This window comes from Carassius gibelio, chromosome A3 (genome assembly GCF_023724105.1).
Source record: "Carassius gibelio isolate Cgi1373 ecotype wild population from Czech Republic chromosome A3, carGib1.2-hapl.c, whole genome shotgun sequence".
Classification (NCBI taxonomy): domain Eukaryota; kingdom Metazoa; phylum Chordata; class Actinopteri; order Cypriniformes; family Cyprinidae; genus Carassius; species Carassius gibelio.
The window spans coordinates 23,958,775-23,981,142 of NC_068373.1; the positions used below are offsets into that span (position 1 = coordinate 23,958,775).

Below are 22,368 nucleotides of genomic sequence, written 5' to 3' on the forward strand. Positions count from 1 at the left end.
CATGGACAAGGAGAGTGTTTAACTTTCCACCATGAGCTGCTGACATAGGGCTTCTTCTTTGCATGGTGCCGCTGATGAGTGACTAATTTGATATGTTTTAAGTTTAAACTTTCACTTGGGTTCTGCTAGATTATAAACTTCTGTGTGACTCTGTGTTTCTGTGATTTATATTTTTTCACAGAGGCTTTCATCATCACCGATCCTGGTAGCTTAAAAGAGTGGTGTTCTGTGTTCAACCAGTTTTGTTAAGTGTAACCAAGAACAAATTTGGAGGCCATCCCGAGGGGTGTATATATAACCCAGAATGACTGCCTTTGCCTCCATGTCACTACCTAGACAGAGCAATGGGTTTGTCCTGTAACTGTGCCTCTGTTGAATCGACTGCACCAAAGCTAAAGAAATTATTTATGAGTTTGAAGTCTGAATTGAATGTGATGAGATGTGAAAAAATACAAAGACATTCAACTTTTCTGCTGTTGTTTTGTCTTCGCTGGTTGCATGCAAAAGCAAAAACACAGCTGGACCATTGTAGTCATGTATAATTGACTCTTAAGAGTTATTACTCAGTCGAAAAGACCCACAAACTGACAAGTTACCGTGTGATTAAGTCTTACTCATGAACTATCTGTTATGTCCATCAGAGCAGTTATTGATTTAACATCTGACTCATTGATGACTGGATGTTTACGATATATGGCAATGTGTAGTTGGAAGATATTGTTGACATTATAAGTGTTTTCAGGCTGTGTGTCTACCGAGTAGAGATCTGAGATGGTCCTCACTGCAGAACACAAGATCCAAGGGGCATGGCTGGATCCACATCTAGGGGGTGGAGATTGGTAGGTTTAGGGGTGGAGATGGGTGGGTTTATGGATCAGGGGGTGGAGACATGTAGATTTAGGTATATGTCTGGGAGGAGTTAGATCTGGATCCGGCCATGCCCCTTAGATCTTGTGTTCAGCAGTGAGGACCATCTCAGATCTCTACTCTGTAGACATAGGCTGTGCTGAACTGACATCTTAAAAGCAGTATTAATCAAATTGAGAAAAGCAAATAGAGTGCTTGTATAGTGTTCTTCAGCTGCTGGTGGCATGCTGCAGTGATCTGGAATATGCAGCGGGACGAGACACTAATGATCCCTTCTTCACCATAAGGAGCACTTTTAATGAGAGGGTAGTATAAAGTCAGTGGCTTGGGCTTAATCTATTGACAATAAACTTTTCCACCCCCACAGTACAAATGTTTATTAGTCAGTTAAGTGGAACTGAGTATGTTGAGTGAATGAAAACATACAAGAAAACTGCTCTTTATTTACATTTTATGGATTCCTCCTGAGCAGCAGGAAGGTTTACTGGATTTTGGGGCTTTCAGACGTCATGTGGTGATTTTAGACTGCCATCTGGTGGCTTAGCAAGTACTTTTCATTAGACATTTGGTATGTTCAGAATGGCATACTAATATATTGTGCATAGTATGCTGCAATAGGAGTACTGGATTTCTACCCAACAAACATGTTTGCAAAAGTGGCTTTATACATTAATAACTCTCATTGGGGTTAAACAACCATTTAAAATTCAGGGGGGAGGGGGGTATTTTTTATATTGTTTTATGAAATCAGTACTTTTATTCAACAAGGTTTCATTAAATTGATCGAAATCAATGTAATGCTATTTCAAATAAATATTGTTCAATAAACTTTATGTGCATCAAAAAAAATAATTTTCACAATAAGCACAATAATTTTAAGCTAATTATAATAAATTTATTGAGCAGCGAATCATCATATTAGAATGATTTCTGAAGGATCAAGTGACACTGAAGACTGAATGATGCTGAAAATTCAGCTTTGACATTACAGGAAGAAATTATATTTTGAAATATATTAAGATTGGAAACAGTTTATTTAATATTGTAATAATATTTTACTTATTTAAAAGAAAAAATATCTAATGTACACTATATTATAAATAATTAAAATAATTATACATGCAAATATATAATAATTAAAAACAATTTCCACACTTTAAGCAAAAATGTAAAAAAAAATTGTCTGTGACATAGTGTTACTAAAATAGCTGTTGTTGTTGTGGAGCTCATGACAATATTGTCATATTATAAACATATTTTTTGTTGAATTCTTCAGGTAGTACAGCATATAGCATGCAGTGTGCAGTGAGCAATGTGCTAGCGTCCCATTCCCTACATTAGTCAGGAAGCTTATCAGCACAACAAAGCCTCAACTTTAGGATTACCTTTTTGCATTTAATAACACACCGTGCAATACCTTTGAGAATTCACCTCTTTCTCTCTCTCTCATCTTCCCTCTCTCTCTGTAGCTGGCAGGTCTAAGGAGAGGCAGGCAGGATGGCTGAACCCAGACGTGACAGCACCAGCAGCCTGCAGCGCAAGAAGCCACCATGGCTAAAACTGGACATTCCCCCCACTCAGGTGTCCGTGGACGAAGCTCCAGCTTTTATTCAGGTATGAGTGCTCACTATTGGCTACCTCATTTTAATTCTGTCTCTCACTTCATACTGTCTTTGTAATTCCATTCTTTTATACACCGTGTAGCTCTGGTTTTCAATCCTGTCCATGTCTCTCTTTCTGCAGCCCGTGAAGAGGCAAGGTTTCCATCGCAGCGTCAGTATGCCTGTGGAAACGTCTCACCTCCCCTCTCCTCCACGTGACATCTTTGACCCCCGTCGAGCTGCTTTGCAGCGTCAGTCTTCAATCACCCAAACCATCAAGAGGTAGGAGAGGCATTACATCTGCCTGCTACTCACATCTACTCCTACAAGCCCATTAGCTCGGAGATTCATGTCTTTACCAAAGACCAAACTCTGTTCCAAAACCTAGTAAGCTGTCTAAATAGACATTTTATAGCAAGACTGTTCCACATGGTGGAATAAATACACAAGCATACGTGTGTGTGTGTGTGTGTGTGTGTGTGTGTGTGTGTGTGTGTGTGTGTGTGTGTATATATATATATATATATATATATATATATATATATAAATATAGAAAGATAGATAGATAGATATAGAAATCCTGGCCCATATGGCCACCCTTAAATTTTTCACAAGCAAAAAAGGTATATTTTCTATTATCACTACAGAGAAGTATGAAGCACAGTTCAAACAAACCAAGCAGCTTTTTTTAGTCAACGCAGCAATTTCGCATTACCAGATTGAATGCATTGCAAAATGTGAGGGGAAATCTTTCATCCTCATGGGAAATTCCCGATCACATGAGTTCCTTTTGAAATGACTGGATTTTGAATGTGTAAATTTGTCAAACAACAATGACTGTAACCCGTTCTTTAGAATACAGCTCACTACATTTTGGAACAAAGCTAAATGACTACACTAGCATTAATTTCATAGCATTTTAGTCTTAGAGTTTTAACTGGACGAATGCTTATTAATATAGCCCATGATCTTGCATACTTTGTTCTTGATCTTGCATCTGTGAATCGTGTGTGATTTCGTATGTGACACTGTAGCACCTTTTTGGTTGCAAGCGAATGTTGCCAGTCTTGTTTATGGTTTGTTTACTGAGAATGTTTTGAGCTGAGATGTGATAGGAATGTGCATGTGATTCCCCGTGCAGGAGAGTTTGAATGTCCTCATTTCATAGCTGATACACCAAAACTGTAAAGAACCAGTGTCTGTGAACCAGTTTACATGGTTTCTGTGTGGAAGACGCCACTTTTCAGCCTTGTTTTGTGTATTTCTGTGCATCTGTGTGTGTATGTGTCTCTCCCTCATATGCCACTCATTATCTCATGCACACTACAGAAGTTCACTGATAATAAGCCTCCTGCTGGAATACTCTGCTTTAGCTCAACTTGCTAATCTTGCTCTCTGGCTCTTGTTGATCTGTTTTCCAGTTCTTCTCCTTCACGCTTTTCTTTTTATCTCTTTTTCTTCTGCTTCCTTTCTCCGTGCTGTCCTTCCTCTCCTCCCGTCCTCCGTCTTCTCGGGCCGTCCACAGCAGCAGGAGGGTGCACTTTGACAGGATTAACACTGTGCCCATTAAGGGTCACCGTGCAGGGCGGCACGGTTTCAGACGGCATCAGTCCCTCTCCAGAACCCTGCTCAGGTACAGCGGAGCGCAGGAGGCCTGACGAGGGAGCTCTCACACACAACACACACTGTACTGTCTCCTGCTCAGTCAGCTCCGGTGTTAGAGTTGTAATAATAGTAGTCGTTGCAATATTAAAGACCATCCATTAACATTTACAGTACATAGTCTCAGGAAAGCAAGGCACACACGCTGTCACTAACTAATGTATGCCATTTAGGTACTAATATGCTCTCTTTAGGTAGTAATGTGTAGCTTTGAGGTATTAATATGCACCATTTATGGTTAAATAAGGTATGCAACATGAATAAGTTTGGCTTGTTTTTTTTTATTATTCTGCAAAGATTAAATACTGCTCACTATCTGGTTTAATGCCTCACAGACCTCCAGCCAGAAGCATCCTGAGGTCACCCATTGTGCGGTTGGAGTCAGTCTTTTTTGTCGAAAACTTTATTTACTTCACCAAACCACAGTCATATGCTATTGGTAACATTCTCCCTCAATGCATGTTAAATTGGGAAGGACTTTGTCTTGATTCACCGAATCTCTTTGGGTTGTTTTTATATTCCCATGGTTGTGATTCTCAGCAGTGTTCATGCCTTTCATGACTTCAGTCTTTTGTTAGGGATACAAAAGGGTTCGTACCACGACATGCTTTCACTGTCTCTGACCGTTATGACTTCAGCACGGCTCATTGTTGCCATTCTTTTAATCTGAATTGAGTTTATCACAGAAAACATTCCAATACTTCATACCGCTATATGAGCCACGGCACATTCATCTTCAGATTCTTTGCACGGTTTGACACTATTCCCAGACTGGCAGGCTCTATTTGTTTTCTTGCAGATGAAACAGAGTAAGCCGCAATTTGAGTCATGTTTGTTGCCGTCCTCGGTGAGTCAGAAAGATGAGATTAGATTGCTCTCCGTGTGATGCTGATCCAGGTGTTCTAGTGAACTGTGTCCTATTTATAGACTCCCAACTGAGTTTGTTCTGAACTACAATGGAAATCTCAGCCATACTAGTGCTATTTATGTAATATTTATATACTATAAAAGTATTTATGAAGACTGTCAAATATATATATATATATATATATATATATATATATATATATATATATATATATATATATATATATATATATATGTATATATATGTGTGTGTGTGTGTGTGTATATATATATATATATATACAGTACAGACCAAAAGTTTGGAAACTTTACTCTTATTAATGTTTTTGAAAGAAGTTTCTTCTGCTCATCAAGCCTGCATTTATTTGATCAAAAATACAAAAAAAAAATGTAATATTGTGATATATTATTACAATTTAAAATAATTGTTTTTAAATTTATTATACTTTAAATTATCATTTATTTCTGTGATGCAAAGCTGAATTTTTTGGATCGTTATCACATGATCCTTTAGAAATCATTCTAATATGATGATTCATTATGAAAGTTAGAAACAGTTCTGCTGCTTAATATTTTTTCAGAACACGTGATACTTTTTTAGGATACTTTGATGAATAAAAAGAAAAGAAAAAAAAGAAAAAGAAAAAAAAAAGTTACGTTTTTAAAATATAAATATTTTGTAATAACAATACACACTACTGGTCAGTAATTTGGGGTCAGTAATTTTTCTTTCTTTCTTTTTTTAATAAAAATCAATACTTTTATTCAGCAAGGATGTGTTAAATTGATAAAAAGGGATAGTAAAGAAAATATATTATTAGAATATATATATTATTTGAATTTTTTTTTTTTTTTTTTAATAAATGCAGTTCTTTTTAACATTTTATTCATCAAATATATTAAACAGCAGAACTGTTTCCAACACTCATAATACATTCAGCTTTGCATCACAGGAATAAATTATTTTTTTTAAGTATATTCAAATAGAAAACTATTATTCTAAGTTGTAATAATATTTCACAATATTGCTGTTTTTTCTGAATTTTAATCGAATAAATGCAGGCTTGATGAGCAGAAGAAACTTCTTTCAAAAACATTAAAAATAAATATATGTATGATTTCAATCATATATCATAGATCATAAATGCATACTCTAGTCCTTAGGAGCTTATTGTTGTTGCTTATTTATAACGCACAACTTACAAAAACATACTCTGATTACCTTCTTTTCTGCCAATATATTATGGTTATTGATATAAAAAATGTCAACCACAACTGTCATTTAGGAGTCATTATATCAAAGAGACTTTGTAAGTTAGCAACGCCTAGAACACCTTAGCAACAAAATGCCCTGGCAACCATCCACAACACAAAATTAACATTTGACACATTCGAGTAAAAATCAGCATTGGCTAGTATATGAAACAGTGTTACTCGCCAGTTGGCTGGTAACTTTTTTAATAATTGTTAACTCTAACAGTGTCTGAGAATGTGAAAAGGTTTAGCGTGATTATCAAATCACCTTGTAATTATATAAATATGCAATCTGATGCACTGGCCTTTGGCAGGTGTGGTAAAATGTTCATTATAGGCCCTGACTATAGCATTGTGGTGATGAATTATGTATCTCTACACCACTCCTTTGCTTCAGAAAATATCAAAATCTATTTATGGATTCATGACAGTAACAACAACTCTAGTAACTATGTAACTATGAACTATGAGTTTCTGTGTTTTTGTTTTACACTGGTTTATATCGATTTATCTGTTTGACTAAAACATGAGTCATAGTTAAAACAAGTCTATTTGACAATATGAAGCAGATGTTTCCCAAGGGTTTTTTTGTTAAGTTTTTTTATGACACAGCCAAGCAGCTGTGCAGACGGGTCAGACACCAGCCTAAATATCCCCAGTGTGTATTTGCACTTGGTTTCATTTTTTTACTCTGAAGCATGCCTGGACATGTCCCATCTCTATTTCCTTAGAAGTTTGTTACAATTACCTCACCAAAATTTCCTTGATCTCATTTGTACAAAATCGGGAGTAGATGGTGCGACACACATTTGTGGAAACTACCATTGCAGCGTCCAGATATTGTGCAAGAACACGCAATTGCACAGCTGCAGGGACACACAAGAGAGTCAGGGATCGCACGTGATCTGTAGATGAGATGAGCTCAAGCTGAACAAGGGTTGTGTCGATCACTCTCAGGGGCACGGCGGACTGGTTCGGGGTCAGCAAGGACGGCGACGCCACACAGAAATGGCAGAGGAAGAGCCTGCGACACTGCAGCCTGCGCTACGGCAAGCTGAAACCTCAGGTGATCCGTGAGATGGAGCTGCCCAGCCAGGACAACATCTCCCTGACCAGCACAGAAACCCCTCCGCCTCTATATGTACCCTCATCACAGCATGGCATGCAGAAGGTACACTACCAGAAGTTGTCGCTGGAATAGTTTGTGTCAGAGCCATATAGAGAGAGAGTTGCGACAACGGAAGTTCGAAATGTTTGGTTGTCACGTGATTCGTGTAGACTTCAAATAGTTCCAGGAAGTGCATTGGCGGCCATTCAAACTGATAGAGTAGAGTGACAGAACTGCGATTTCTGGTAATAAGGAGTCAATAAATGCATTTATTTTATATGTTTATACAACACACTGACATATGTATGTAGCATGAGTTACAGTTATTATTACAGTAATATTAGTTACAGCGATGTTGTTTTTAAAATATCAAATCGGGTAATATTTGAGGATTAGTGTTCAATTACCGTTATTTTAAAAACGTATTTCAGGCTAACGTTAAGTTTTATAAACACGGGTTGCTGTTGCCTTTTTACGTTACATATTGTCCATTTTTTCACTGATCTAATGTTAACTCATGTCATATTGATGACTTTCAGGTAGTACAGAGACAGGCTGGTAACAGGTGATTTTCAGCTCGCACCGCACTATGGGTCAATTAACTGTTAGCAGCAGTAATTAGCATGTTAAATAAATGTAAAATGAAGCTTACTGTTTATAATTCTTACAATTACATATAGTAATATAATTATGTATTATAAATAATATACCTATTATATCTAGTATAATTCTTACAATACTTATTCATGTACACAATATATTCAGGTTTAAAACAACTTAAGCATGCTCGTATATAAACATGTACACTGCCATTCAAAATGATGCTGAAAATTCAGGTTGGCATCACAGGAGTATATTCCATTTTAAAATAGAAAACAGTTATTTTAAATTGTAATTATACAATTAACTATTTACAGCAATTCATGAATACATTTCTAATAAATTTAATAGCATGACAAGCATTTTGTATGTGTCCTTTCTTTCATGTTGTCCTTGCATAGTCTCCACCGTGGTTTACTGTGCTGCATGGGGATGCTCCACTCAGTCAGAGAAAGGTGTGCGAATGTATGGCTTCCCCGCTGACATAGAGAGGAGAAAATAATGGTTGGCTCAAGTCAGCAGGAGCAATCTAAATACAAATAAAAATTACAACAACAAAAAATTGTTAGGTAATTATACTTACATTTATTTGCACTTTTTTACATTGACAATGTTTTACTAGAAATAAGGAACAAGCAAAGCCTTGCAAAACCCAGGGAGCTGAGACTCATGGTGAGACATTGGAGGGAGTCATCAGTGTTACCTATAACTGTGCATTTAACCACCATGTTATATGTACTGTAAGTGGGTAGACAAAAAAAAAGGTGTGTGTTGAACCTAAACTGAAGTCAGTATGCAGACAAATTGCGGCAATGCAATTTGTCATGACCAAAAAATTCAAGAGTAGGCTGAGACCAGATGCTATTCCCACAATCTTTGTACATCGTCCTGTGGTCAAAAAGAGGAGGGCCCTGCTCCACGATGCACCCCTAGACCTGTGAACATACAAGAAATGGCTGCTGATTACAGCTATGTTATTTCAGGTGATTCATATATAATAAGTACAAACTCGTACTAGTTGAAGTAAAGTGATGTGATATTTTCAATATTTAAAATTAGCAAAACCATGTATTCTACCTCTATCAGTTTCAAAGGTTGAGGAAAAAAGAACGAGGACACTCAGAGAAAGGAAAGTGAGAGTGAAGAAAAAGGACATGGCTAGAGAGGAGAGACAGGGACAGGTGACACTGCCCAGTCAACCAGCAGCAAGTCAGTCAGCAGCCAGTCAGCATTCCTGTGAACCATCAGCCAGTTACCTGGGTCTATTAAAAAAATTTAAGAGACAAGAAAAAAAAAAATCAAAAAATCAAACAATGCAAAGGCAGCACTAAGAAAAATAATGAAAATTCAGCTATCAAAAAAAAAAAGGTCCCCTCAGCTCTCCTGACCTGCATCCTCACTGATGCTCCATCCCAGAACAGTGCAGTGGCACCACTAATCCTCCACCCACCAGAACCCACAGAATGTTACAGTATGTTACTTTTATACACTAACAAGTCTAAATATATAATACAGTATTATTATATAATATAGACAGGTAATAGTAAATGAATCACAATGACTAAAAACACTCCACCCATGTTTTTGCAAACTCAATTCACTCTAAATGTATATCAATAGGGTGCATTTTATTATTAAGTAATTTAATACGTGTAATAAGGAACAAACTTTATAACCTCATTTTTACCACTTCCACTCACCGCTGTCACACGTTATATTGAACTAACGTAATAGGCTATGTAACGTTAGCTAACTTTCCCCACCCTGCAAAAAAATATGTTTATACTCCTTTTTTTCTAATTGCAAACACGATGGATGAAACTGAATTATGAGAACAGATTTTACAATTATTAGGGTGTTCGTTACTAACTTTATGCAGCTCCAATCCTAGCCTAATCTGTTAGTTATCTGATAACAAACCTTAAATCTACTCATTTAATGAGTGATTATCTACTAGAAGGTTTTAATTTGCAATTTATTGTTATTAAGATGTACTGATAATATTCAATCTTATTATTTAAACGTCTTACCTGTTAAAAGTGCGTCGCAAACGGTTTGTTCTGCTGCATCTTCTACGGCGCGGCATCGGTTTGCCGCCACTTCCGGGAACTATTGAGAGGCTCCACGAGCCGCCATTGCTGTAAAAAAAGCGTTCCATTGGAGTCAATGGAGTTGTCGCAACTCTCACTCTATATGGCTCTGGTTTGTGTGCACCTGCACCTCTTTTTAACTATGCCCTATCTTTGTTCAGATTGTGGACCCGTTGGCACGAGGGCGTGCGTTTCGCATGGTGGAGGAGGTAGATGGCTACAGTGTGCCTCAAACCCCCATCACCCCCGGCGCGGCGTCCCTCTGGTCCTTCAACAGCTCACGCTCAGGCCTGAACCGCATCCCACGCAGACGCAAGCGCGAGTCTGTGGCCAAGATGAGCTTCAGAGCGGCGGCGGCTCTGGTCAAGGTGAGCATCGTCACACATGACTGACTGCAGGATTTCACTCGACTTTGTACATCTGGAATGATTTTGGAACTTTTCTGGAATTAACAGAGCAATGTTTGGTCTAAATAAAGTCTCACATGGCCAAATGACTATTAAAAAAAAGTCATTTGTTTAGCGCTTTTACCCAATTGTTTCAGATGAGCTTTGCATTAAATCATGATGTTAATGTCTATAACTTTTTAATGTCTTTGTGCCTTCTTAGCCATTTAGCATAAAATACTTTACATTTTGTGATGATACAAGCAATCAAGCAGTTGATATTTGTGAGTACATCCAACTTTATATAAAGAGCTGGACGATAATATAGTAACATTTGACAAAATAATTGTAAAGAAGTATGCAGAGATGTAATGTTTTATTACTTAAAATGATATAATAATAGTTCTTAGGGTTACAGCATCTTTCATTTTTGACAGGACTGTAAACAAGGCTGTGAGGGACTGAAGTACAGTGCGTTCAATGGATTGTACTGTTATTTTACATTATACTGATTGTTCAGTTCAGTTTTAAAAGTTATGAATGTGAAAATTACCTGATGCTACTACCTTTATACGGTGCATGACATTGTAGTCTATCCCTAACAGTCTCATTTTCATTCGTGTTAAATTAAATATGGCATCTAACCTGATTAACCCCTTACTAGTAACCCCCCTTTTTTGGCATGGAGACCGAAATTACATACCCAAAATAAAAAGGTTTCTGCTCATGATTCTTTCTGACTAGATACATATTCAACATATGTTCACAAAGCTGACACTTTAAAGTTTACTGTTCAGGAATCAGAATCACTCAGACTGTTATGATAATAGAGATATATAAGCTCAAACATAAAAACAAAAATAAAAATATTAAAAACATATGTTTTAAATGTATTTAAAAAAATGTTGATGTAGGAAATGAGTTTGAAAACACAGTGTAGCTAAGGCCACAAGTCTTCCAAGACTTCATAAAAAATTTCATAATCGAATCTGTAAAACTGTGAATTTTATGAAATATTTTCTAAGGCCATGTCATGTGTGTTTTTAGAGAAGGCTAATCAGATTGATTTATGGCCCTTGTCATCTCTGTAAGATCTCACATGTAAACTTTCCTGTGCTCTTTGTGTATGTTTCACTGTTGAAAACTGCCCGAATCATGATTGTATTGTTCTCACCAAACGGTTCTTTCACACCTCCGCCAAGTATGACACATTATCCGCATTATTCTTTTATCATTATTCTTTTGTTTTTATTCCACCTTTATTAGCCTTGATTGTGGTTTTTCAGGCTTTACAAAGCAACAAAGCAGCGATCTCACTTCAGTCTCTCTTTGCATTTAGCCCTTATTTATCAAAAGTCTTACTATAAAAATACAACAAAACATTTTCTTACGACCTTACGTGAATTATTGAGACAAAAATGCATTATGAAGAAGAAAAGCACCTGCTATTAGTAGCATTGGTGCTAACGTTAGCATCAAGCTACATCTGACAATTTATGAAATTATTAGTACACTTTTACTCAAAACTCACTTTAAACCCCGATCGAGTGTTTATAATAACTTCCTTTAGCGATCAGGGGTGGAATTTGGTCGTTTACTGTTGTAAAAATATGTTATTTGTTGCCTTTTTCATCGCTGCACAAGTTAGCATTTCCGATGTACATTTTCGATTTTTTTTATAAAAACGCCCCAGATCTCAAGAAATTCTCATACCAAGCTTTACTATCGTAATCGCGGGTTTATTATTCGGATATTTTGTGTGTACAGAGGTGTTTCAGTGTTGTTTTGGCAAGATAACTACCAGGAAGTGTGCAGGAAGCATGTGACACGATGGGGCGGTGTCCAGATATGAAACTCTAAGATTGATGTTTGAAAGACCCAATCAGAGTCTGAGTCACACACCGCACGAGCTGTGACTACTGCACGCACACAGAGATCGCTGGGAGAGGCTGTTTATCATCTGATCGCGTAAATCCGTGGAAAATGAATAGAAATGACGATTCTGTCTGAAGAAATATGAAGTAAACATCAGTAAATATATCCATATATCTCCGCAGATATGCATCTTTGGTCTGTAAATCCTTATTGACGCTGTTCAGTGAGTCTATGTGAACACAAATAAACCGCTCTTGACGTGACTGAATATGAGTGAGTTGTGAATTTCTATTCAAAATGTGGCATAATACGGATTTATTATTTTGCACTCCTGACATAAATCACTAAATATCTGTCACTGCAACAATGTTTTATCAAAATATTGGTCAAATATCGAAGCTTGAGTCTTTAAACTTTCCATTGATGCACAGTTTGTCCAGATGAAGTAAGACAGTGATGTTTAATGTGCTGTGAAAGTGAAACAATAATAAACTGGGGCCGTCAGCGATGTTTGCACGCAAAGGGGTTTTAAGGTCAGTTAACCCTTTGCTAACTCATGTTCGACATGTTTTGAAACATCCCACAGGAATAAATTCAAGATTTTTGTAAACGGCACAAAGCATTTATATAAAGCCCTTTTAGCTTAATTAAATTGTTAAATTGTGCAATAGCAGTAGGTCTCATTCACTAATGCTTCCATGAATAGTTTGTATCTACTGTATAAGAGAAGGAGAACTTCTCACAAAAATATTCAGCCTAATTCCCAATGCAACTGCCTTATTTGTTCTTAACCTCATTCTAATGTCACTGAATTTGGAATTTTCTAAATAAGTGGCTGTGTGACTGAGGTAATGTACATAAAATATACTTAAGGGCCTTTACAGTCTTTCATCACTCTCTGAAAAAATACGGCACTCTCTAAATATGGGCTCTTGAATGAGTAAGGTCCTCAATCAATGGCAAGTGTGCCATCCTCAAAACCACTCTTAACACAAAAACACATTTCATGCAGACCCATTTATTACAGACCTCTCATTGGTAAGCTGTATATATCTGCATATCTGCACTGTTATACAGAAAAACCTCGCAGCTCAAGCTGTAGCTTTATATGATGAAATATATTTGGGATGAATTATGTGGTTTCAGTTGTTCTTACATTTCCTACAGTTCCTACTTTTTTCCATGGATAGCATGTTAATGAACAGAAATGGTACTAAGAACACTTAAGTTATTGTCAACACTTCAATGACTTGAATTAAATGTGCAAACTAAATGACTGCAAATTGGTAACATTAATATAGTGGTTTATAGTGATTAACCAATATAGGGTTTTCAATGGCCAGTGCTGATACTGATTAATTAGCCTGGCCAGTGTATCTTTCTATTGTCTCCTGTCTGAGCTTCTTGGTTCACTATTATAAATGACACAACAACAACGGTATTACTGTATTTTGAGAACAGCTGCTAAGTAGGATTGTTCAGAAACATTTGTAAGTTGGGGCTTATTGAAGGAGTCATTTGAGGTTGTTTGAGTTCATGAGGACATCGTTAGATAAATCAAATGTGCTCATTCAATCTTAAAAATTAATAATAACATGAAGCAAAATATACAGGCCAAAGGTCTCACAACACAGTTTCTTTATTCACCATCTTTGATGTACATTTTGATGATTTATTATTAGTAAATAGTGTATGGTATTTATAACAGGTACTTTATATACCACTTAGTATCCTATGCTGATAAAGTGTCTGTTTATGTGTATTTTAAGGGTCGTTCGCTGCGTGAAAGCACGCTGAGACGAGCGCACAGGCGCAGCTTCACACCTGCCAGCTTTATTGAGGAAGATGTTGTGGACTTTCCAGATGAACTCGACACATCGTTCTTCGCCAGGGTAAGCCAACTCCACCTAACACATCACACATACATTTGTTTTTGGGAGACTTTTTCAGCATGTGTGTTTATGGTGGGCCTGGGTTCAGGACGTCCTGATGCACGAGGAGATGTCCACCTTTCACGATGAGGTGTTCGAGTCTCCATCCGACTCCACCATGAAGGACGTGGACAGCAAACAGCTGGATGAGTCAGAGCTGACGGGCAGCGCGCTGGACAAAACGGAGTTAGAGAGGAGTCACTTAATGCTGTGAGATTCACCACACACTTACATGATGCCTTATTCCCTCCCACAATGATTGTGTTGTGATATCAAAACATACACTAGATAATTATTAGGTATTTCAGAAACTGTATTTAAATTCTCAGTTTGAAATATCTGTTATGATGTAATTTAACTGTAGAAATATTTGAAATTGATCATTCAAAATAGTCACTAAATATTTTCATATGAATGTTTTCAGAATTAATATGTAATTTTTAATCATGTCATTCAAATAATATTAAAATAAAATAACTAAATTGATTAAATATAAATAAAAATGTTTAAATATATTTGAAAATGAATGTTAAACCACATTTAAAATTGACATTACATTTATTCAATTAGCAGAAGCTTTTCATTTCATTTAAAGAAGGACAACAATTTATTGAAATAATAAGATCTTAAAATGGAAAATGATTAATTAATCTGGCTTGGATATTATTCTAGGACTAAATATATGCTTTTTAATTCTGGTCTGTTCTTCAAACAGGCCTCTAGAGCGCGGCTGGCGGAAGGCTAAAGAGGGACCGTCGGCGCCCCCTAAAGTCCGCCTGAGGCAGGAGGTTGTGAGTGTGGACGGTCAGCGGAGAGGCCAACGGATAGCTGTGCCAGTCAAGAAGCTCTTCGCAAGAGAAAAAAGACCGTATGGATTGGGCATAGTGGGCAAGCTGACCAATCGAACATATCGCAAACGCATCGACAGCTATGTGAAACAACAGATAGAGGACATGGATGACCACAGGTATAACAACGGAATCCAGTTCTCTTCTGTTAGACTTTTGGAGATGCTTATAATATGAGATGGTTTCTATTTTGTTTCTCAGGCCTTTCTTTACATATTGGATGACATTCGTTCACATACTCATCACCATTTTGGCAGTGTGTATTTATGGCATTGCACCGGTGGGCTTCTCCCAGCATGAAACCGTCGATTCTGTGAGTCCTGCTAAGTCTTTAAAAGGTCCAGCATGTTTGATGTTCTGTTCCTGCTTCTGATCTCATCTGGTGTTTGTCAACACATTTTTTCCCCCACACAAAGGTCCTAAGAAATAAAGGTGTTTATGAAAACGTCAAATTCGTGCAGCAAGAGAACTTTTGGATCGGACCAAGTTCGGTGGGTCATTACAGTTTCAGTGCATGTCTCTTTAAATGATAATGAGCTGCTGCTCCCCCCACCCCCTCTTCCGTTTTTTGTGTATTTGGTGGCGTGTCACCGTCAAAAACTAAATTAATCCACTGCATCCTTAGTGGCTATGATGCTCATGTTTTCAACATTGATAATAAAAGTTTCTCGAGCAGCAAATCAGCTTATTAGAATTATTTCTGATAGATCATGTGACAATGAAGTCTGAAGTAATGATGCTGAAAATTCAGCTTTGTATCACAAGAAAGCTTAGTCATATTACATTGTAATAATATTTCACAATATATTTTTTTTTCCTTTCAGTTCTTTTCATCAAATAAATGCAGCCCTTGTGCACATGATAAACTTCTTTCAAAAACTGTTAAAGAAAAAACAGAACCAATCTTTTTTATTGGTGTCTTATGCCTCTTCATATGTGACTTTATTTATCCAAAGTGAAAATCTGATTATATTGAAACATTATTTTCCTACCGAATTCATTAAACATGAACAACTGTATAAACACTATATAAGACAAGTCCTCACCATTGTCCTCTTCTCATCAGGAAGCTTTGATTCATCTGGGAGCCAAATTCTCACCTTGTATGCGACAGGATCACCAGGTACACATACTGATTAAAAAAAAGCGTGAATTGGAGAGAAACTCAGCTTGCTGTGTGCGCAACGACCGCTCTGGCTGTCTGCAGACCTCAGAGGAGGAATGCTCCGTAAGCATTCTACTATCAAGGTTATACGTTTGTTCACTTGACTGAGAAGCTGTCAGGCGCATGACAACTTTCTCTTTCTATTTCAGAGCACTTTGGCTGTGTGGGTGAAATGGCCTCAGCATCCCAGCACTCCTCAGCTGGAGGGGAAGAACCGAGAGCATGGCTCTGTGTGTCATCAGGACCCCAGGTGAGGGAATACGACATCAGTCGATACTTCAATTCACAATTTACAGCGAGAGATTTCAAACATAAAATGGTGCTGTGTTTTTGGAAGGACATGTATAGAGCCGGCTTCAGTATCCCCTCATGAGTGGCCTGATGACATCACCAAATGGCCGGTAAGTATAACAGCAAATATACTGTAGTATATATGAAGGAACTGTGGTAGTGTCAGTACTTTGTTGCAAGAGTTGGTAAGCTATACGTTGTCCTACAGATCTGCACCAAATATAATTCGGGGAACCACACTAATCTGCCTCATATCGACTGTACTATCACCGGCCGGCCCTGTTGCATCGGCACTAAAGGGAGGTGAGGACAACTGCTACTACTGACTCTCACATCGCATTAACAACACTGGAACATTTTACATGCACTTATAAATAATTTACCACCATCATGCAATCCATAAAAAGCAACTGTAATTTGATTATGAGTATTTTAAATTGTAATGTGATCTAATTACAAGTGCTTAATTTTTGGAATCTGATAACGTGATCCTGATAACTGATGTACTCTTACTGTATGCACTGTATGTGGGTTTTTGAAATGTCTTGTGTGTTGCTTTGCAGGTGTGAAATCACTTCGAGGGAGTACTGTGACTTCATGAAAGGATACTTCCACGAGGAGGCAACCCTCTGCTCCCAAGTAAGAAGCCAGAGAATCACAGAAAAATGTCTAAGATGTGCTATAAGTAATATTAACATGCATTTATTCATTACTGTACTAATGTAAGAAGTAATGTAAGCAGATGAGACCACATGTGACCTGATTTCAGATGGAGCGGGATTTAATAATAAGAGCTGTAGATCACTGACAAGCTATGCAATATCGCGTTCATTATCGTCAATGCATAGCCTGAAATAATGAACGCAATATTGTGTAACTTGTAGTCAGTGAACTATGGCTCTGTGTAGTAAATGCCGCTCCATTTGAAAGCAGGTGATGGAGATTAACTATTAATCACAGAACCGGCTTTACTGATGAGATGCGCTTGATCAATACATTCAATAATTTGCGTTGTCTAAGTAGTGTATCCCTTTAAGATCAGTTCAGGTCACAAGAAAGTGTGAAGCCCTAAATGTTTCACCTCTTGTCAGTACTCACCCACTAGACTAATGAGGCGGCGTGCATAAGAACGGAAGATAAATCTACCTTCTGCTAAGTGCTCTGTAATCATCATGAAGGTTGCCATGCTAATCCATTGTCATCTGAAAGGGCACGCCATGCTTTGCCTGTGACTGATGTGTGTGCCAGCTACAGGGCTTTAACTTAAGACTGTGTTAACTGTCTGATGCTTCAAAATGCTTTTTAATTTATTATTGGCAAAAATTTCAGGATGTTTCAATTTGAGATGTTTTGTAATCTAAAGAAACACCCTACTCTGTCCCTGTCAGGTGCACTGTATGGATGACGTTTGTGGCCTCCTTCCTTTCCTGAACCCTGAGGTCCCAGATCAGTTCTACCGTCTCTGGCTCTCTCTGTTTCTGCATGCTGGGTGAGTGACTGCAGTGTGTGGGGGTCCTTAAGCCCTGATCACATCAAAAACTAAATGTGTATTCCCACCACCAGAAATAAACATTCACAAACCCACAGCAGGAAACTAAACATTGCAGACAAAAGTGAAACGAAAAAGCACAAGTGTGGTTATGGACTGATAAAACCAATAGCGAAACAAAAAACGTAAACTATGCAGACGAAAGGTCTGTTCAGAAAAAACTCCAACATGAACAATTTCAATCATCAAGCATTTGGCAGGTCTATTCACCCCAACAGGAAAATGAAAAATGCAAAAATGGCAAATAAAACATCTATTTACACTAGTAGTAAAACAAATATTCACAAATATACGTACATCATTCATTCCTAGAGCAAAACAACTAAGTAAAACATTGCAAACGAAAATGGAATTGAGACAAAAAAACGAAATATCAGACGATGTGGTCATACCAAAAGCGAAACAAAAAAGTACAACTATTCAAACGAACGGTCATATGACAGGTCTGTTCACAGAGCAAAATGAAAAGGCAAAAATTTGCAAACAAAATGTACAAAAAAAATTACAAATGCAGATCATTCATAACTAGGACACTGCAGACAAAATGTCTGTTTACCCCAGACCAAAAAAGACAAAAGGGAAAACCAAAAGTAAAAAAAAAATAAAGGTTTAACAGGTTTATTCACACCAATAGCTAAATGAAAAGTCAAAAAGTCATTGACAAACCCACACCATTTAGTCAGACCTCGGGTGAAGCAAAAAAAGCTAAACACTGCAATTAATTTATGCCAAGACCATTGCTTGACTTTAATGAAGCATATCCAACAATACATATTTCACTCATCCATGCAACAGTACAGATATTGGTATATAATAATCCACATATCCTCTAGAGTTTCAAAAGATATTAAATAGTGTCTGCCTCAAACTGTGCTCAGACTGCCAAATTACTAAAGTCTACAGTGACAGTTCAAATATAAGAGAATCAATGTCTCATCAAAATCAACCAAATTCTTAGAGCTATGCAGTCAATATTCATTTTACAGTTCTGCTCTCACTCTTACTTTGTCAACAATTGTCTCAAGAGTTTCTTTTCTCTCTCTCTCTCTCTCTCTCTCTCTTTGATAGTTCATACTCAAATGAAACAGAAATATTCTGAGCTATGAAAGAAGAACCCATAAGCTATTTAAAAAATTCCCCTGGGTTTTAATTACACACACACACTAGAATGTTCTACCCATATGCACCATTTCCCATACTGCACTTTCTATCTCAGATGCTTCAAAGGCTGACACATTCGATCAGATTATCTGCTTTAAGAAACAGCTGACACTTGGAGAAGATGCTGCTGTTTAGTATGGTGTGATCTGTAGTAGTAATCAAAGAGAGTGCTTCACTGAGCTGCACTTTGGATCTGTGCCTACCTTAAGACGGCTCAGTAGATTAACGCTTCTGCACGTGCCTCCATCACACAGCCTGATCATCACACTCTCAAACGCCCTTGAACCTGCTGAATATTGTTGTGGTTACTGTTGCATATTTGTTCGTGTTTGGTGGCCTTTGCACATTGCATTTAATAATAACAGCATTTGTGGAGACATGCCTTTGCCACATTTTTATGAGACAGCTGACAGATGTGTAATTATGACACAGGCGGTGGTTTACTTGGACATAGTTTAGAGTCATTGGCATCATATAATGTATGAAGAAAATGTTTATGACCACTGTAGCCATGTGGGAACATTGTGGTGTGTTGGGAATGAAAAATATGCATTGAAATCCATAAAGATGTCATAGCAGCTTATTAAAAACATGCTTGAAACATTCTCTCTGTTCCCATCTGTTAAAAACAGGATTCTGCATTGCCTGGTGTCGGTATGTTTTCAGATGACAATTCTAAGAGACCTGGAGAAGTTGGCCGGATGGCTACGAATATCTATCATCTATATCCTGAGTGGCATCACAGGAAACCTGGCAAGTGCCATCTTCCTCCCCTACAGAGCTGAGGTGAGCCCGCTTGATTGTTTTGTGCCGGTAGGGTGCCACAACATGCCCCTAAAACCTACTGGTCTAGAACTAGAAATCACTAACATTAGACACACAAAAAACTAGGTCACTCACTTTAATCAGTGACGCTATCTGAACCTGAAATGCTCAATGTGGTGATGTGACATTGACTTGATGGATATCCTCTGTATTTTGGGTTGGACTGCTTTTTTTTCATCTCTTTAAATACTAACAGTAAAAATGCTATTAATACAAAACTCATTTGAATCCACTTTTATTTGAATACAGTTAATTGTCAAAGCAAAATGGTGTAAAGGTTTTTCAAAACCAAATGAATAAACAGTGTACTTGTGTTTTAAATGCTATTTTTGAATGTTTTTTAATTTTTTCTATATCATGGACATCATTCTTTGTCATTGACCCAAATAATAACATATATTTTTTGTAAAACAATAAAATTAAAATAAAAAAATATTGGAGAATTTTTACAAGAAGATACTCTCAGCTTTTCTAGTTCACAATTTCATGTATAATTCTTGCTGTTTCAATGTAATTATTTCTGAAATTTACTAGAAAATTATCAATTGTTTCTACACCAATTTTTATTTATTTTTTAAATTATTTTATTTATTAATTTTTTGTCATTGTTTGGGAGCAACGGCTATGACAAGATTTCCCCAAATATTTGTGAGCCAAACCCATTTTGGATTAAAATAATTTCTTAAAGCCCCATTGGTATTTTAAATTCATATTTCAATAATTTAACAACAAAATTCACATTTACAGTTCTTTAAAGCACTGGGGGAAAAAGTTTAGAAAAAAAAATTATTAGATACAAATAATTACGGTGAAATGACAAATAACACTTAAAAGAAAAATCATTTTGTGTGTTAGTCAATGGCCACATGACATGGTAAATGAAATAAAATATTCCATATTTGTATTGTTTTTATTTTAGAATTGTTTATTTTAAATCATTTATTTTGTAAATTTTTATAACTGAATTGTAAGCTTTTTGTCAACTTTTCAATCCACCAGGGGTTTGTGAACCTGAGTTTAAGAGAACCCTGGGCTTAGAGAACCAGCACCATGGTGGTAGAAAAGGGGTATTTCACTCCTGTATCTTTGGCACTGAGCTTGTGTCTCTTTTTCTGTCTCCGTGTCTCTCTAGGTGGGTCCAGCTGGCTCTCAGTTCGGCATCCTGGCCTGTCTGTTTGTGGAGCTGATTCAGAGCTGGCAGATTCTGGCTCAGCCGTGGAGGGCCTTCACTAAGCTCCTGTGCGTGGTGCTCTTTCTGTTCGCCTTCGGCCTGCTGCCCTGGATCGATAACTTCGCCCACATCTGCGGATTCATCTCAGGCTTCTTCCTCTCCTTCGCCTTCCTCCCATACGTCAGCTTCGGACGTCTGGACATGTACCGCAAGCGCTGCCAGATCATCATCTTCCTGGTGGTGTTTGTGGGCCTGTTTGCAGGACTCGTGGTGCTTTTCTACGTATATCCCATCAAGTGTGATTGGTGCGAGCTGCTCACCTGCATTCCTTTCACCGACAAGTTCTGTGAGAAGTACGACCTAAATGCGCATCTCCATTGAGGGAGAGGCGGGGCTTCGGGGACAGAGGGATTCGATTGGTCGTTGATCTGCATCTGCCAGTCCCCTGCTCTGTCAGTGTTCATCCAGTTGCACTTCGTCTCACCCCAAATGAAGCCCTTACTGTGAACTTGGACAGCATGGTTGCGTTGTTGTTTTTTACTCAAGTGGAAGTTGGATCTCCAACTCTTGACCATGATTTTAGGACTCTTGAGAATGATGAATGCTTTTTAACATACCCTAAAGTTTTATGTAGTCTATTGATAAGGGTGTCTGATAATCATATGAAAACAGGGTCACACTCGCCCCAAAACTTTCTTAACACTACAGTCTCAGAGATTCAGTGTCATCCTAGAAGCACTGGAACACCAAAAGGAGAACACGTCTTCAATTTGATTGTAGTACTTTTTATGTTTTAGCATGTCAGGGGAAGGTTTGTCTTTGTTTAGTCGACCTCAGAATCCAGGGACGAAAAAAACTCAGTACCTTTGGTGCCTTAATAAGTGTACCTACTACTGCCATATTTTCGTGACACACTGAGCACTCAAATGATATTCTTTTATTTGTGTGTTACTTCTAATGGAGTAATGGTTTATTATGAAATGGTAGTGTTTTAGCTACCCAATTTACACATTTGTTACAGAATACAGTTAAAAAACAACCTGCACCGCTGAAGTTTGTCTGGTTTTCTTGTCTACAAGACCTTAAACTACCACTAAACTATGGAAGCCCATTTACA

The 22,368-nt window shown here is 37.5% G+C and overlaps 1 protein-coding gene and 1 long non-coding RNA gene across 4 annotated transcripts in view; one reads left to right on the forward strand and one right to left on the reverse strand.

Moving 5' to 3' along the window:
• Positions 1-22,296, forward strand: part of LOC127952697 (inactive rhomboid protein 1) — a 43,703-nt gene extending 21,407 nt beyond the window's left edge. For 2 of the 3 annotated variants that reach the window (XM_052551371.1, XM_052551382.1), the window contains exons 2-19: positions 2,337-2,481; positions 2,611-2,750; positions 3,994-4,101; positions 7,209-7,422; positions 10,211-10,417; positions 14,080-14,202; positions 14,291-14,451; positions 14,957-15,208; positions 15,291-15,402; positions 15,506-15,580; positions 16,156-16,317; positions 16,404-16,504; positions 16,592-16,655; positions 16,754-16,848; positions 17,109-17,184; positions 17,934-18,034; positions 19,888-20,041; positions 21,213-22,296. In XM_052551371.1, the coding sequence (XP_052407331.1) occupies positions 2,365-2,481; positions 2,611-2,750; positions 3,994-4,101; positions 7,209-7,422; positions 10,211-10,417; positions 14,080-14,202; positions 14,291-14,451; positions 14,957-15,208; positions 15,291-15,402; positions 15,506-15,580; positions 16,156-16,317; positions 16,404-16,504; positions 16,592-16,655; positions 16,754-16,848; positions 17,109-17,184; positions 17,934-18,034; positions 19,888-20,041; positions 21,213-21,632 (2,682 nt within the window). In that variant the 5' untranslated portion in view covers positions 2,337-2,364 and the 3' untranslated portion in view covers positions 21,633-22,296. The remainder of the gene's footprint in view (positions 1-2,336; positions 2,482-2,610; positions 2,751-3,993; positions 4,102-7,208; positions 7,423-10,210; positions 10,418-14,079; positions 14,203-14,290; positions 14,452-14,956; positions 15,209-15,290; positions 15,403-15,505; positions 15,581-16,155; positions 16,318-16,403; positions 16,505-16,591; positions 16,656-16,753; positions 16,849-17,108; positions 17,185-17,933; positions 18,035-19,887; positions 20,042-21,212) is intronic. The other variant, XM_052551392.1, reaches the window with a different exon arrangement.
• LOC127952932 (uncharacterized) lies at positions 8,197-8,684 on the reverse strand. Its single transcript, XR_008153076.1, has 2 exons — positions 8,543-8,684; positions 8,197-8,438 (listed from the first exon to the last, which is right to left on the reverse strand). It is a non-coding gene; the product is annotated as an uncharacterized LOC127952932 (long non-coding RNA).
• Positions 22,297-22,368: the final 72 nt, after the last annotated feature.